Source organism: Poecilia reticulata, linkage group LG7 (genome assembly GCF_000633615.1).
Source record: "Poecilia reticulata strain Guanapo linkage group LG7, Guppy_female_1.0+MT, whole genome shotgun sequence".
Lineage (NCBI taxonomy): Eukaryota > Metazoa > Chordata > Actinopteri > Cyprinodontiformes > Poeciliidae > Poecilia > Poecilia reticulata.
In genome coordinates, this window is record NC_024337.1 from 26,815,990 (window position 1) to 26,830,728 (window position 14,739).

The 14,739-nt window shown below is 42.7% G+C and overlaps 2 protein-coding genes across 3 annotated transcripts in view; one reads left to right on the forward strand and one right to left on the reverse strand.

The window, feature by feature from the left end:
* The window catches only part of lrp1ab (low density lipoprotein receptor-related protein 1Ab), an 89,567-nt gene that overhangs the window by 52,073 nt on the left and 22,755 nt on the right, over window positions 1–14,739 (forward strand). For both annotated transcript variants that reach the window (XM_017305706.1, XM_008413699.2), the window contains exons 21-41: window positions 482–664; window positions 933–1,130; window positions 1,243–1,488; window positions 1,653–1,850; window positions 3,044–3,248; window positions 4,170–4,334; window positions 4,433–4,677; window positions 6,162–6,293; window positions 6,955–7,182; window positions 7,303–7,477; window positions 7,683–7,777; window positions 8,697–8,846; window positions 8,971–9,111; window positions 9,201–9,329; window positions 9,406–9,537; window positions 9,620–9,754; window positions 9,918–10,047; window positions 10,144–10,270; window positions 10,801–10,952; window positions 11,037–11,161; window positions 11,253–11,627. In XM_017305706.1, the coding sequence (XP_017161195.1) occupies window positions 482–664; window positions 933–1,130; window positions 1,243–1,488; window positions 1,653–1,850; window positions 3,044–3,248; window positions 4,170–4,334; window positions 4,433–4,677; window positions 6,162–6,293; window positions 6,955–7,182; window positions 7,303–7,477; window positions 7,683–7,777; window positions 8,697–8,846; window positions 8,971–9,111; window positions 9,201–9,329; window positions 9,406–9,537; window positions 9,620–9,754; window positions 9,918–10,047; window positions 10,144–10,270; window positions 10,801–10,952; window positions 11,037–11,161; window positions 11,253–11,627 (3,666 nt within the window). The remainder of the gene's footprint in view (window positions 1–481; window positions 665–932; window positions 1,131–1,242; window positions 1,489–1,652; window positions 1,851–3,043; window positions 3,249–4,169; window positions 4,335–4,432; window positions 4,678–6,161; window positions 6,294–6,954; window positions 7,183–7,302; window positions 7,478–7,682; window positions 7,778–8,696; window positions 8,847–8,970; window positions 9,112–9,200; window positions 9,330–9,405; window positions 9,538–9,619; window positions 9,755–9,917; window positions 10,048–10,143; window positions 10,271–10,800; window positions 10,953–11,036; window positions 11,162–11,252; window positions 11,628–14,739) is intronic.
* Window positions 11,645–14,632, reverse strand: LOC108166433 (galanin receptor type 1). The gene is made up of 2 exons (XM_017305707.1): window positions 14,090–14,632; window positions 11,645–14,013 (listed from the first exon to the last, which is right to left on the reverse strand). The coding sequence occupies exon 2, from the start codon at window positions 13,571–13,573 to the stop codon at window positions 12,467–12,469; it is 1,107 nt and encodes a 368-aa protein (XP_017161196.1). The 5' UTR covers window positions 13,574–14,013; window positions 14,090–14,632; the 3' UTR covers window positions 11,645–12,466.

A 14,739-nucleotide genomic window follows, 5' to 3' on the forward strand; every position in this document is an offset into this window, starting at 1 on the left:
CTTAACAGCAAGGTGTGCTGATTGATTTGGCTCAGTGAGAGGCTGTATTGAGCTGAAAGACGAAATGATAACGGAGTGTGATAGATTTTTCTCTGAAAATAATTTAACTGAACTTTTAAAAATACAAGGAAGTTCATTGTTTTGAAGTAGAAGGAAAAAGGCCATGTATTTTGACTGAACTCCATTTTACGACAATACAAGTCCATGCAATCCTGTGCAACTGATTTTCTTCAAAAGTCATGTGTTTGTTTGTTGAGGAGCTTAAAGCAGGGTGAGGCTGGTGTAATTCTTTGACGGATTTCGCTTATTTTTATCTAAACAAAATACATTGAAGTTTATGGTTTCACTGTGGCAAATTGTGAAATAGTATAGGATTCATATCAGTGCTGTTCATGACAGCATATATTTTCAGTGGCAGACCTCTGCTGTGTTCATAAACGCACACGAAAATGAAATGTGATTAGTTATTTTCTTCCTCCAGAGCCCCGCCCTGCTGGCGGCTGCCATGCTGATGAGTTCCAGTGTCGGATGGACGGGCTGTGCATTCCCATGCGCTGGCGCTGCGATGGTGACACCGACTGCATGGACCTCAGCGATGAGAACAATTGTGACGGTTGGAATCACACGTGTGACACAGCGGTGAAGTTCAGCTGCAGAGACTCTGGTGAGGATCTGCTAAGAAGAAAGCAATCGTGATGATCCTTTAAAGCTGCCAAATATAGAATAAATACTTTATTAATACCAGTAAAAAAAAAAAGTACACTTTTTCATAACAGATAAAAACACATCAAATGCATAATTTTAAAATCTGAGACTTTGGGGGCGAGGGGGACGGTTCCTGTGTGATATTATGAAACTATTCCATTCCCCCGGCTTGAAGAGAGCCGTCTACGTTGAAAGCTGAGACTCATCTCGTTTTCTGGCTCCATCAGCTCGCTGCATCAGCAAAGCCTGGGTGTGTGACGGGGACAGCGACTGCGAGGACAACTCGGACGAGGACAACTGTGAGGCGTTGGTGTGCAAGTTGTCTCACCACATGTGCGCCACCAATGACTCCATCTGCCTGCCTGCCGAGAAGCTGTGTGACGGCACCGACGACTGTCCAGATGGCTCCGACGAGAAGCTTTGCGGTAAACAAGAAGCTGAATATTTTTACTGCTTCACATGTGAAACCAAAAAAAAAAAAAGAGTACAGGTTTCTATGTTTGAATGCCTGGTAACTCTTGTCTCCGTTTCCTGCAGACTTGTGCTCTGTGGATAATGGTGGCTGCAGTCACAACTGCAGCATTATTCCCGGGGAGGGCTTCATGTGCTCCTGTCCCCTGGGTATGGAGCTGGGAGCCGACAACAAGACCTGCCAGATCCAAAGCTTTTGTGCCAAACACCTGAAATGTAGCCAGAAGTGTGAACAGGAGAAATCCAGAGTCAAGTGTTCCTGCTACGATGGCTGGGAGCTGGAGGCAGACATGGAGAGCTGCAAAAGTACTGGTGAGGAAAATCCAAATTCGTCTGGTGATGAAACTGGGTTTACTTAAAGCCATGTGTTGTGCTCTAACTGTTTCTTCTATTCTTTCTATGAGAAAGGATTGCAGTATTTTCAAGGTATTTCAAAGACTGACTTTACTGCAACGCAAACTCTACTTTTTTTCCAGATCCCTTCAAACCTTTCATCATCTTCTCCAATCGGCATGAGATCAGAAGGATCGACCTTCACAAGGGGGAGTTCAGTGTTCTCGTGCCCGGCCTCAGGAACACAATTGCTTTGGACTTCCACCTCAACCAGAGCACCCTGTACTGGACCGATGTTGTGGAGGACAAGATCTATCGCGGGAAGCTGTCTGAAAACGGAGGTGGGCCAGCTAGTTACATTATTCATCCACCCATTGTTTTTTTTTTGTTTTTTTTTACATTGGTCAATTATGCTTCCTTGCTTTCCTGGTTTTTGCAGATTCCATATAGAAAACTATGAACATTTAAGCATAAAATAGTTAGAAACCCTCAGAAAACGGTCAATAATCTCCTAAAACCAATGTGCTCAAGGAGCCTGTTAAGCAGCGGCGGTCTGTGACCCTGAATAAATCCTGCAGGTCACGGCCAGCCTTTCTTGCCCCACAGCCTCAGGTCTCCCTGCCAGTCAAGTTTGTGTTCCCAGTTCTGCACTTCGGGAGACACGGAGGCTTTGTCTCTTCCCATTTGTCTCAGCGCTCGCTGTGCGTGACTGTTGCAAGCAAACTGGCGTTGTGTAGGAGGAACAAAACTCTGCTGTTCCTCCGTCTAGCTCTTTAAGTTGCCCATGAATACGAGCTTCATGAGCAGGAAACATGAAGACCAGATCAACTGGCACTGCTTGTTTCACTGTCTACAAACACGTCAGAAAAAGTGCTAATAACTGAGAGACGACGCGCAGCATTCATTAAAGCGACATCAAGTTTCTTATGCAAGTATTTCCTATACTTCTTCAAATTTTGCCACATTACAGAATCGAACGTAAAAGTCCTTTATTGGGAATGTCTGTGTAGATATACGAGAATAAATGATATTCTAATATCATTGTTAAAGCCATTGTTTTGTTGCTCTAGTAGTACATTTAGGTGGATGGTCATGCATTCACATGAATCCCACTAAAACATATAAATGAGAAATTACGAAAAAGATCAAGAGGTGTGGATACTTCTCCAAGTTACTGTAAAGCGGTGATGCACTAATCACTATTGGAAGGTTTTCTGAGGGCAGTGAGGGTTTCACTGGGGATCACAAGACATTTTGGTTGTTTTGTTTAGTTTGCACAATGCCGTGTTGTTTCTGCAAAATCATTAAGTAAGTAGTTGCTGACACTTGAGAATAATTTTGAAAGTGGTTAGAGAAACTTCCACATCAGACAGAACTTCCCCATGTTCCATGAATATAAGCATTCCTTACACTGCAATTTATGTTTATTTGTTTGTTTGTTTGTTTGTTTTGACTAAATGCATTTATACAGGAAAATAACCACCATCCTCATTTCACATCCTTCATTTGTCTGTGCTTTTCTGTGTCTGATCAGCCCTGACCAGTTTCGAGGTGGTCATCCAGTATGGCCTGGCGACTCCAGAGGGCTTAGCCGTGGACTGGATAGCGGGAAACATTTACTGGGTGGAAAGCAATCTGGACCAGATTGAGGTGGCCAAACTGGACGGGACCATGAGAACCACCCTGCTGGCCGGAGAGGTGGAGCATCCCCGGGCCATTGCTCTGGACCCGCGGGACGGGTGTGTATTTACAGCAGGCTACTCAAGTCCTGCTGTCCTAGATGATTAGTTTGGTGAGATGAATTACACACCTGAGTCGAGTGAATGATTTGTCCCCAGAGTTCTGCATTCAGAGCGAATTCAGGTGTGTTTTTGGAAAACTTCATCCAAACGTTGCGGGTAGCTCTCGAAAACTAGACGTTAAACTAGACCACAAAATGCAGAAACTAACATGCATACCCTAACCTGTGTGCTTTTATGTAATAATAATAAAAAACACTTTCAACATTACAATTGAAATAATATCAATGTGTTTATTTCTTCAGTCAAGTTACTTATTTCTTGATGTTCTGATGCAAGGACTTGAACAAAATATTGTCTGTGTCACAGAGATTCAGCTTGAAGTTTGCCAACAGTAGTTTTTTTTAAGGTTTTGTTGGCTCTAGTGGCCTTTATTTGAAAGTAGTTTTACAGGAAAAAGGATTATGAGAGAAGGGGAAGACATGCGGCAAATGTCACCAGGCCGGGAATCAAACTTGCGATCACCGGCATGAGGACTAAGGCCTCAATATATGGGTTGTGCTTTGCCCCTGCGCCACCACAGCACAACTCTGCCACCAGTAGTTTTCATAAATATTTTAAAAAGACTGATGAATGGAGCACTTTTAATTTTTAAATAGAATGTCTGTCATTTTTACAACTAAAAAAATTTTTAGCACGCTGTTTATCCACTCTATCGTCAGAAACTCCAGATAAGCATTCTTTAAAAACCAAAACCCAGACTCATCGGAGGAGAGTTTAAAACATTCACGGATGACTGGAAACGAATTGACTTATTTATAGGAAGATAAATTCATTCTGGATACTGTATCCTCTATCAATCTTTACATAACCGTGTGCACATCTGGAGAAACTGTCACGTTACAAATTTTCTGTTGGCAGAATTTTGTTTTGGACGGACTGGGACGCCAACCTGCCCAGGATAGAGGCAGCGTCCATGAGCGGCGAAGGCAGACGCACCATCCACAGGGAGACGGGCAGCGGTGGCTGGCCCAACGGACTCACCGTGGACTACATGGAACGACGCATCGTCTGGATTGATGCCAGGTAGCATTCGCTCCCGAGCTTTTGGTGGCGCTCTTAAGGATTTAAAGCACATGAACCAAAATCGTTTAGTCAAATGTCTTTTCTTAATATTCCTTCAGGTCGGATGCCATTTACTCGGCGATGTACGACGGTTCCGGACTGATTGAGGTGTTGCGTGGTCACGAGTATCTGTCCCACCCCTTTGCTGTCACCATGTACGGAGGAGAAGTCTACTGGACCGACTGGCGGACAAACACGCTTGCTAAAGCCAACAAATGGACTGGACACAACGTCACTGTTGTCCAGCGCACCAACACGCAGCCCTTTGACCTGCAGGTCTATCACCCGTCCAGACAGCCTCTGGGTACGTTTCCACGTCAAACACGTCCGGCGCCTCGCAAAAATATTCATGCGCCTTAAGCTGGCGCATGGATATTTTTGACATCCTGGATTTTGCCACGTTTCATCTACAAACTTGAAAGTATTTTTGGGCAACTCATGTAATCGTCATCGATTAATTGTAAAATGGATTGAGCGCATTTTATAAAAATCTGAGAAGGTGTGGTGTGCAGTTGTATTCAGTTTTCCCTAACTCAAGACATCGTGGGGTAAATTGTCACTTACAGAGGCAGGTTTTGCTGCTTGTGACAGATTTTCAATTGGATTTTTTTGTCTGGGCTTTGATTGGACCGTTCTAACAAATTACTATGCTTTCATCTTAACTTTTCTGTTGTAGCTCATTCTTGTTATCCAGCTCTGAAGTCTTTTCTAGCCGCCAAAACGTTCTGTTACATGACTGGCTTGTATTTAGCTCCACCTTAATGCTATCAAATAATTCCCACAGTTTGATGCTGCCAATACCATGTTTGACCATGGAGTAAAGGGCGTTCAGGTCACAGTGATGGGGATTTATGGAGAGAACGGCTGATAGATGACCCATTTAAAAAAAGACATTCAAATTTGTGGTTGTTATAACAACACTTCCATTGTGTGGTTTAGATTTAAGGCTAGAAAGAAAAGGAAGCTACATCCCAATGTTACCCTGCTGAACACGTCGGTCGAGCTTTAATTTAAAGGAGAAAGTGATGAACTCACAGTCCGTTGCTCAACATGTTATTCATGGCTCCTGTTCCCCAAAAGACAGCTGACCTTTTTGTGCCGTGAGTCATGTTGTTTTCTCACATAGGATCACTTTGGATACCTGCTGCTGCCTTGTTGGGTAAAAAGACACCTTATTGTTCCATCATTTCCCCAAATACGTGGTTGAAAACAAAACCTGGCTCCTGCAGCAGAAATGTCACACGTCGCTCTGAAAGCCAGGCAGGTTTGGTGAGCCGGCGAGAGGCTTGTCACAGTTGTTTGACCAAGTCCTGTCACATCAAATTGTCGCTTTGATATTCGGTTGCAAACAGCTTAGAGAACCCTCGTGTGTATGCGTGTGTATGCGTGTGTGTGCGTGTGTGCGTGTGTGTGTGTGTGTGTGTGTGTGTGTGTGTGTGTGTGTGACATTGTCCTTGCGTTGACGACAAAGGAAAACAGATGTTAATGGAGCTGTAACCACTCCTCGTGGGAATCATTAGTGTTTCCCTTCAACCTCCTTGAGGGCGTTTAGGTAAAAAAAAAATATTTCAACACCAGGAAAATCTGCAATGATTGATTTAAATATCCTATGACATGGGGATTTTTTTTTTCTTTTTTGGAAACTGCAGTGCATAAAGATGCATTTACTTCTGTTTTTTACCAGCATGTTCCATCATTCTTTTTTTCCCCCTCTATTGACATTTTTGTTCCGTTTCGTGAAACATTAAGATGTGCGTTTCTTCCCCCCCGACCCCCCTTTCCCTTCAGCTCCAAACCCATGTGCCACAAGTGACGGGAAAGGCCCGTGCTCCCACCTGTGCCTCATCAACTTCAACCAGACCTTCTCCTGCGCCTGCCCCCACCTCATGAAGCTGCAGGCCGACAAGCGCACCTGCAAAGGCAAGGATAGAAACTGCGGCCTGTAAAAACCGCTGTGGGGTTTTTTTGTCATGCATTAAGCACCACTCTGGTTTCCACAGCCAATTTCCCAGTGCAGGCTGTGACCAAGGAAGGCGATGGATTGTTCTGCTTTATGAGCTACACACTCGTTTACTTGTTCATTGCTCAGGAATGGGCAAGATTGAAAACGGTTCCTAATGTCATGACAATCTTGCAGTAGATGTGTGATCATAGTAGTGGTAAAGAAACAGAAGAGGAAGTATTAAGTAAGATAATCAGTGTTGTTCATAAACAACCAGGGAATACATTAGTTAAAACTCTAGTTTTTTTTCTCATTGTTTGTGGTTTTCTAGCTGTTAGTGACTACATCAATGCACCTATTTGAAATTAAACATGTTCAATAAAGAAAAAAAACGCAAATATATTGCCTTGCTAACTAATTTTCCACTCCTAATTACGAATATGCTAAAAGAAATACTTACCTATTTCTTATTTATGTGTAAATAATAAATTTTTATTATTTATAATTGACATGTGTGGCTGGGGAACAAACACACGGACACAGATTGATGTCTGTTACTATATTATCTTTTGTTCTAAGGGAATGGTAACATTTGTTGTTGTTCTGGAAATTGACATCTCTGCATGCGTTTGTTTCCAGAGTCCCGCAAGTTCCTGCTTTATGCGCGACAGATCGAGATCCGAGGCGTGGACATCGATAACCCTTACTACAACTACATCATCTCCTTTACCGTGCCGGACATAGACAACGTGACCGTGGTGGATTATGATGCTGTGGAGCACCGCATCTACTGGTCAGACGTGCGAACTCAGACCATCAAAAGAGCCTTCATCAACGGGACGGGAGTGGAAACGGTTGTGTCTGCTGGTAGGAGAAATCCCAGGGATAAATGTTGCAACAATGTTAAATCAATAGCGTGAGTACATCCTGAAAGTCTAATTTACTTTTTTTGTTGTTGTTGTTTTTGTTGTCGTCGAAATTCTCAAGACCTTCCCAATGCCCACGGCCTGGCAGTAGACTGGGTGTCCAGGAACCTCTTCTGGACCAGCTACGATGCCAATAAGAAGCAGATCAATGTGGCGAGACTGGACGGGTCTTTTAAGAACGCCGTCATCCAGGGGTTGGATAAACCTCACTGTCTGGTGGTTCATCCGCTACTCGGGTGAGCGCTGTCTCTAATTACACACAGTCTGATGCTCTTAGTCATTTTATAAAGGTTCTTCCTTATTTAATCAAATTTTAATGAGGTCTTCTCTGACTTCATTGCAAACATGAGTTTTTTTTTCTGTCTCTTACTTTGTGACTTGTAATTTGTTGTCAGTTATATACATATTTTCACATGCAGTCATTTTCATGCCCTCTTTCAGGAAGCTGTACTGGACTGATGGCGACAACATTAGCATGGCAAACATGGATGGAAGCAACCACACCCTGATTTTTACCAACCAGAAAGGCCCTGTTGGTGAGCAGATGTTTAACTCGCTCTCAAATGTACAGCTGCTGTAAAATAAAACAAAAAATATGTGTTTATGTCTCCATTGCTCATCCTCAGATTAGCTATAGAGATGCACCGATAAGTTTTATCTTCTGATAACCATTTTAGCCAATTCCAATTTTTCTATAAGAATCATGAAATAAAAGATATTAGAACACTGAAAATGTATATTATCCTACCCTTCCTGCTGTAACCAGACATTGTTTATTTTTTGGAGCAGACATGATGTCACCCTACATGTGTGACAGAACTGTCTTAATAAAACAAGGTTTGTAATGTCAGTGCAAAGCAAAACAGTTACGCAGCCGACATATTAAACTCTCTTTGGAATCTCATATTGGCAAATGTGGATTACGTTACTAAAACAGCAGACTCACTCTGTGCGTTCCCTCGATCAGGCGAGTATGAATGTTTTATCACAAAAAGAAAGCACTTCAAAAGACTAGAAAAACAAAAAATAAATCTTTATATAAAAAAACATGATTCTATATTTTTTTGGGGGGATAAACAATTTGAATTAAAAGGAGAAAATCTTTAAATTATTGGTGATCTAACCACTGGAAATGTTTTTCTTAAAACAGAGACTTATGTTTTCCTAAATTACTTAGGTGGATAGTTCATTGCCTTTGTGTTTGCTTTTGAGTAAACTGGATTTTTGGTCGTACTCTGCTATGAAATTAAAAGGAAATGTCTCAATATGAAAATGTCATTTTCTTTTAAATATTTTCTTTCTACAATTATGTGTTTCCTCTTCATTTTTAATACCCCACTGAGTGTTATTCCTTCAGTAACGGCATCCGCACTGAAGATTTCTTTTGGCACCATGACAATCTGTTTATTGTGACAGATAGACATGGATTGTGATACATTATTTCTTTTTGCCCAGGACTTTCCATTGACTACGAGACGAAGCAGCTGTACTGGATCAGCTCAGGTAACAGCACTATTAACCGGTGCAAACTGGATGGATCTAAACTGGAGATACTGGAAGGTGTCAAAGGCAAACTTAACAAGGCGACTGCTCTGGCTATCATGGGTAAGATGAAAAACCAATTACAAGCAGTGTGTTATTTATTCGGGTTTTTTTCTTACAGTTAGCAATCCTCTACTTTGATAATTGTATAATCTAGAACAATGTGTATGAATTTCGATGTCTGTAGGAGACAAGCTGTGGTGGGCAGACCAGGGAGCAGACCAGATAGGAACGTGCGACAAGAAGGACGGTGGAAACTGGAGGGTTTTGCGTAACAACACTTCGCCTATGATGCACATGAGGATCTACGACGAGGATGCGCAGAAAGGTAACAAATATTTGACCAAGGTTGGAATACGAAGCGGTTAAATAAATGAAAAGAGTAACTCCTTCTCACTTTATCTGATCTTCCTTTAGCGGGAATCAACCTGTGCAGCAACAATAATGGCGACTGCTCGCAGCTGTGCCTGCCCACTTCCCCGACGACGAGGTCCTGCATGTGCACGGCTGGATACAGCCTCAAAACTGGGCAGCAGTCCTGTGAGGGTAGGAAACTCATCCACAAACACAGCTTTGGTTCTTTCAAAGCCTTCCCACAACATACATTGTGCTCTCTTTACAGGGATGGGATCTTTCCTGCTTTATTCGGTTCATGAGGGAATTAGGGGTATTCCCCTGGACCCGGCAGACAAATCTGACGCCTTGGTGCCCGTGTCTGGCACTTCTCTGGCTGTGGGCATCGACTTCCACGCTGGTGAGAAGCACTTAAAGATGTAAGCAAATAGTAGGCTGGTTTATGGGTGACATTTGAAAAGCTGTAATTATCTCCTGTGCAGAGAATGACACCATCTACTGGGTGGACATGGGACTGAGCACCATCAGCAGAGCAAAGAGGGATCAGACCTGGAGAGAGGATGTGGTGACCAATGGCATCGGCAGAGTGGAGGGGATCACCGTGGACTGGATAGCAGGTTTGGGTTCTAAACTTTTTAGATCCTATTTTATTTATCTTATTTTATTTATTTATTTATTTATTTATTTATTTATTTATTTATTTATTTATTTATTTATTTATTTGTATTCAAGTATTTTAAATGCAGATATAAACTGATTTGCATAAATTTGCGGCTGTAGGAAACATTTACTGGACCGACCAGGGCTTTGATGTGATCGAAGTAGCCAGACTGAACGGCTCGTTCCGCTACGTGGTCATCTCCCAGGGGCTGGACAAACCCAGAGCTATAACTGTCCACCCAGTGAAAGGGTCAGCCTTTTTATCCACACTTTACTCTTATGTCTCAGCGTTACCTTAAGAAAAAGGAACCAGGCATGTCTTTATTTCCTGCGTGTGTGTGTGCAGGTATTTGTTCTGGACAGAGTGGGGTCAGTACCCTCGTATTGAGCGCTCACGCTTGGACGGCTCCCAGAGGCTGGTCATTGTCAACGTGAGCATCAGCTGGCCAAACGGGATCTCCGTCGACTATGAGGTGTGAAATCTTTGCGTTTACCTTCATCCTAAAAGCACTTTTTGTTTGTTTTTGTTTGATCACACCCTTTGTAAAATATATTCAATAAAGATTGTGATGCTGCTGTATTGATGATTAAAACATTTATGATCTCTGGGTCATTCAGCAAAAAAAATTTAAAAAATGCTGGAGTTTCCGTGACAGAAATTTTTTATTTTAAAAAAAGTATGTTTTTTAATAACATAAATTAACTTGCACACTTTATTAATATGCAAAAGAATCTGTGCAATTTATGTTCGATAATTGTATTTTACAACAAGCTATTCATTCATTAGTTCATTAATGTTAGATGTGATTAAGGTAACACTGAGGTTCGTTTATTTATTTTTTCCCCTCATTACTCACTGACATGTTTTCATAGAAATATTTTTAATATATTTAAAATGATCATTTTTGATCTTCAAGCAGCGCTGCTTAGAATCAAAGGAAATCGTACATTTCTCCGGGGATCACCTGAATGCTTGATTACATTTTCTTCTTTTGCGGTGCAGGAGGGTCTCCTTTATTGGTGCGATGCTCGAACAGACAAGATTGAACGGATAAACCTGGAGACAGGAGAGAACAGAGAGCTGGTCCTAGCCAGCAACAACATGGACATGTTTGCTGTGTCTGTGTTTGAGGGATACATCTATTGGAGTGACAGGTGAGCTGTTTTCTGCTCCACACTTTGAATAAACAGACACGATCCTGGTGCTATCTCAGATTTATTTATTTATTTTTTGTTCAGGACTCATGCCAATGGATCCATTAAGAGAGGTAGCAAAGACAATGCTACAGACGCTCTGCAGCTGAGGACAGGCATCGGTGTACAACTGAAGGACATCAAGGTTTTCAACAGAGCAAGGCAGCAAGGTAATAACGATGTAACGTCACATGTTTACAAAGAATCCTTAACAATCATTTTCCGTTTAATACCTGGATGCACCACCCCCCGTTTCTGCAGGCACAAACGTCTGCAAAGAAAAAAACGGCGGCTGTGAACAGCTGTGTCTTTACCGTGGCAACGGGGAGCGGACCTGCGCCTGCGCCCACGGCATGCTGGCCGAGGACAGACGTAGCTGCCGCGACTACGACGGGTACCTGCTGTACTCGGAGCGCACCATCCTGAAAAGCATACACCTGTCGGACGAGACGAACCTCAACGCGCCGATAAAGCCGTTCGAGGACCCGGAGCACATGAAGAACGTCATCGCCCTCAGCTTCGACTACCACGGCGGCGGAGGGAAGGGAGCCAACCGCATCTTCTTCAGCGACATTCACTTCGGCAACATCCAGCAGATCAACGACGACGGCTCCGATCGCAAGATAGTGGTGGACAGTAAGTTTTGACTTACTGTCTGCTCGTTTCCTCTTCGATTCCAAGTGTCACAGGTTCACACTTTGTAAGCCGATATAATGTTGAGCTCGTTAGATGGAGTCTAACTGCAGCGGATTCCCCTACCTGATTCAGATTAGATGCAAATGTAAATTTATCACAAGCGTTATTCCTGGTCTATATTATTTATCGATAGTTTTACCTTGCAGCCCTATTTCTGTTTCTTACAACAAGTTAACCCCAAGATTATCTTGATTATCTTAAAGCTGTGTCCTTGCTCAGCCATGTTTTTCATAGCTCAAATTGATTTAAGTTTATTAACTGCAGATAAGGACAAGATCAGACAAGTAGCTATTTTCTAATAACCCTTTCCTAAATTATGACCATCAAAACACATCTGCTTTACTGAATTGTTGCTTTTTCTTGACTTTGAATAGTGGGAAACAGAAATGGGCTTTGGTGTCATGTCATATTTATATATCTAGCTAGACTTTACTAATTAAAATTTTCTAAACATCCTGAACTACTTAAAAACAGGAAAACATGAGTACAAAATAAATCATGAGGTGCATTTATTCTTTGGAGGATCTAAAAAACTAAGAAAGGGGTTGCAAATAAGTATGGCATCTGTGATTTTTGTTAAACATTTGTTGCTCCAAACTATATAAATGTTCTCAAATTCAATACTTGAGAACGTTTATATCAAGTAATTTAGTAAAGACTTTTTAAACATCTCTACTATGGACTCCTGTAAGTGGATTGTAGATTTCTTCCAGAGTTAAGTTGCATTGAGCAACAATGTCTTTTTTTTAGGTAAAAAGCAAAAAAAAAAAAAAAAAAAATCAGTTTTGGGGTGTATCTGAGGTAGTTCGATGCTCAAAAGGCCGCACCGTGTGCCTCCTCATCAAACGCGGACAACCTATCAGGCAGCTTCTGCACCTCGTCCAGCTTTCTCTTCCCAGCTCCACCAAATCTCGTCTAAACTTCTGAGACATAAAGCCGTAGAGCAGAGGGTTGACCACAGCTACTGAGGAAGACAAGAGTCTGGCCAGGAGGGCAAAGGTGTTGAAGCCGGGTGAGCTGGCCAGAGTTCCTCTGATGATGGAGAACATGAGGATGTAGGAGGGCAACCACAGCAGGGTGAAGACCAGCACCAGGAGAGCCGAGGTGTGAGTGACCTGCCGTTGGTAGCGCTCGAGCTGCGGAGCGTTGCCTGTCTGCCGCGCGTGCCGAAGAAAGCAGTAAATCTTGCCGTACATCACTACAATTATGCTTAAAGGCAGCGCAAAGCCAAAGACGAACAGAGCGATGCTGTAGACCAGCCGGTTGAAGTCGGACAGGAAGGCAAAGCAGTACACCGTGTTGGAAAACGTAATTGTGCGGAAGGCAAACTGTGGCGCTGCCAGGGCGGAGGCTGGGATCCAGAGCAGGGCAACTGTCACTTTGACTCGCCTGTTCATCCTGGTGCGGTAGGTCCAGGTGGGGTGCACCACTACCAGGTAGCGTGTGACTGCCAGAGCCGCCAGGGTGAACACGGAGGCGGTCGAACAGGCCACTCCCAGGAAGCTGATTGCTCTGCAGAGGAAGCCGCCGAACGGCCAGAAGCCCAGGGTGATGACGTAGGTATGGAAGGGCTGGCAGAGCAGCAGCAACAGGTCAGCAGCACAGAGAGCCAGTAGCAGGGTGTCCGTACCGTGAGGAGGCTGACTTTCTTTCTTCCTTCTGCCTGTAAGAATAATCATCACCAGAGTTTGACCGATTAGTCCAGTCAGCAGGATCAGCCCGTCCAGGAAGGGCACCAAAGTTTTAATCAAAGCTCTGTCTCCTGTGCTGATTTGGTTAAGGCCGCTGTTGTTCGTCTGCAGCCCAGGAGTCTCCATCCAGTCCCAGTAAAAAGCCCCGTAATCCAATATACTGTCAGTGTTAAGTATCCGAATGGGATGCAGCATGCGGGCAACTAATCTGTTTGATCCAATTCATGTCTACTTAAACAAACATAATTGCAGTCCACTGAGACAGCCAGCACTTTGATAATGATAGCAATTAGTTAAGCTGTTAGAATCGCACGGGTCGCTCCTCCATTAACATCTATACTGTGTTCACAAAGAGGGAAGGTTTAAAGATATTTCTTGCAGTTATTCAACAGCTAAATCTTCTTCAGCTCCAGATATATAGTCGACTTGTCATCTTCAGAAAACAATGTCCTGATGACATCCAGTGAAGTCCTTTCTTCTTAAAAATAGTAAGATGTCCCCGTGTTCCTTAGGAAAAAATGTACATGTATAAAGCTTCTGTTTTGCAGCTTTGTTATCCCAGAAGAAGATGGTTAGGTCTGAAATGAGATATCAGTGCTGCAGCTCCAAGGAACAGCACTACTTCCTCTTTGTCACTGTAAATAGACATTACTCTTTAAAAAAAACATACACAAAAAAAATAGTCAATGGTACTTATTGCAAAGTGCTCACCGCGGCAAGAGGCATGTTGTCGTTGCCTTTATCGAATGTAGAGTCCTCAATGGATTATTGCATGATTAATTCAAACGGAGCAAAAAGAGGTAGCAGCTTTTATAGTAATTAAGTGATGCTCAGGTCGTCCTCCTCCCAGGATCGCATGAAAAGCTCTGTCCTGGGTGCCAGTGTTCTTCCCAACAGGGTCTGTGTGCTGTTTGCTTTGTTACCAGGAGCTGAGCTGATCTAGATAACGGGAGGGCCGAGCAGAGTGTGTGATTATATAACAGTGGGTCTCATCTTTCCATTATAGAATTAACTTTTTGTTCATTCTTTCTTGTTCGGTCCTGTTTGGAGAGTCTCGTTGTTGGGTTTGAAAAACCTTCAAATGAGATATTTGTTTGTCTTTTTGATTTGGCCTTAAAATTAAGAGTTTTTTTTATCCTTGGAAAATGACCCACATTTATGTTAATTATAGCACTTTGGCTTTTCCTCTGAATTGTCGACAATGTTGCAATTATATACTTTTAGCCAAGAGCAAACAATGACTTCACCTTTTTATTGTGTGCTGTAAGTGGTCGTAAATGCGGTTGCTAATGTAGCAAAAAAAAAAAAAAAAAACGACAGTTTGGATCCGCTAATGCTACAGCGTCTTGTTCCATAATTTT

Excerpts from the sequence above, each read along its gene's own strand:
- LOC108166433 (XM_017305707.1), bottom strand. The coding sequence starts at position 13,573 with ATGCTGCATCCCATTCGGATACTTAACACTGACAGTATATTGGATTAC.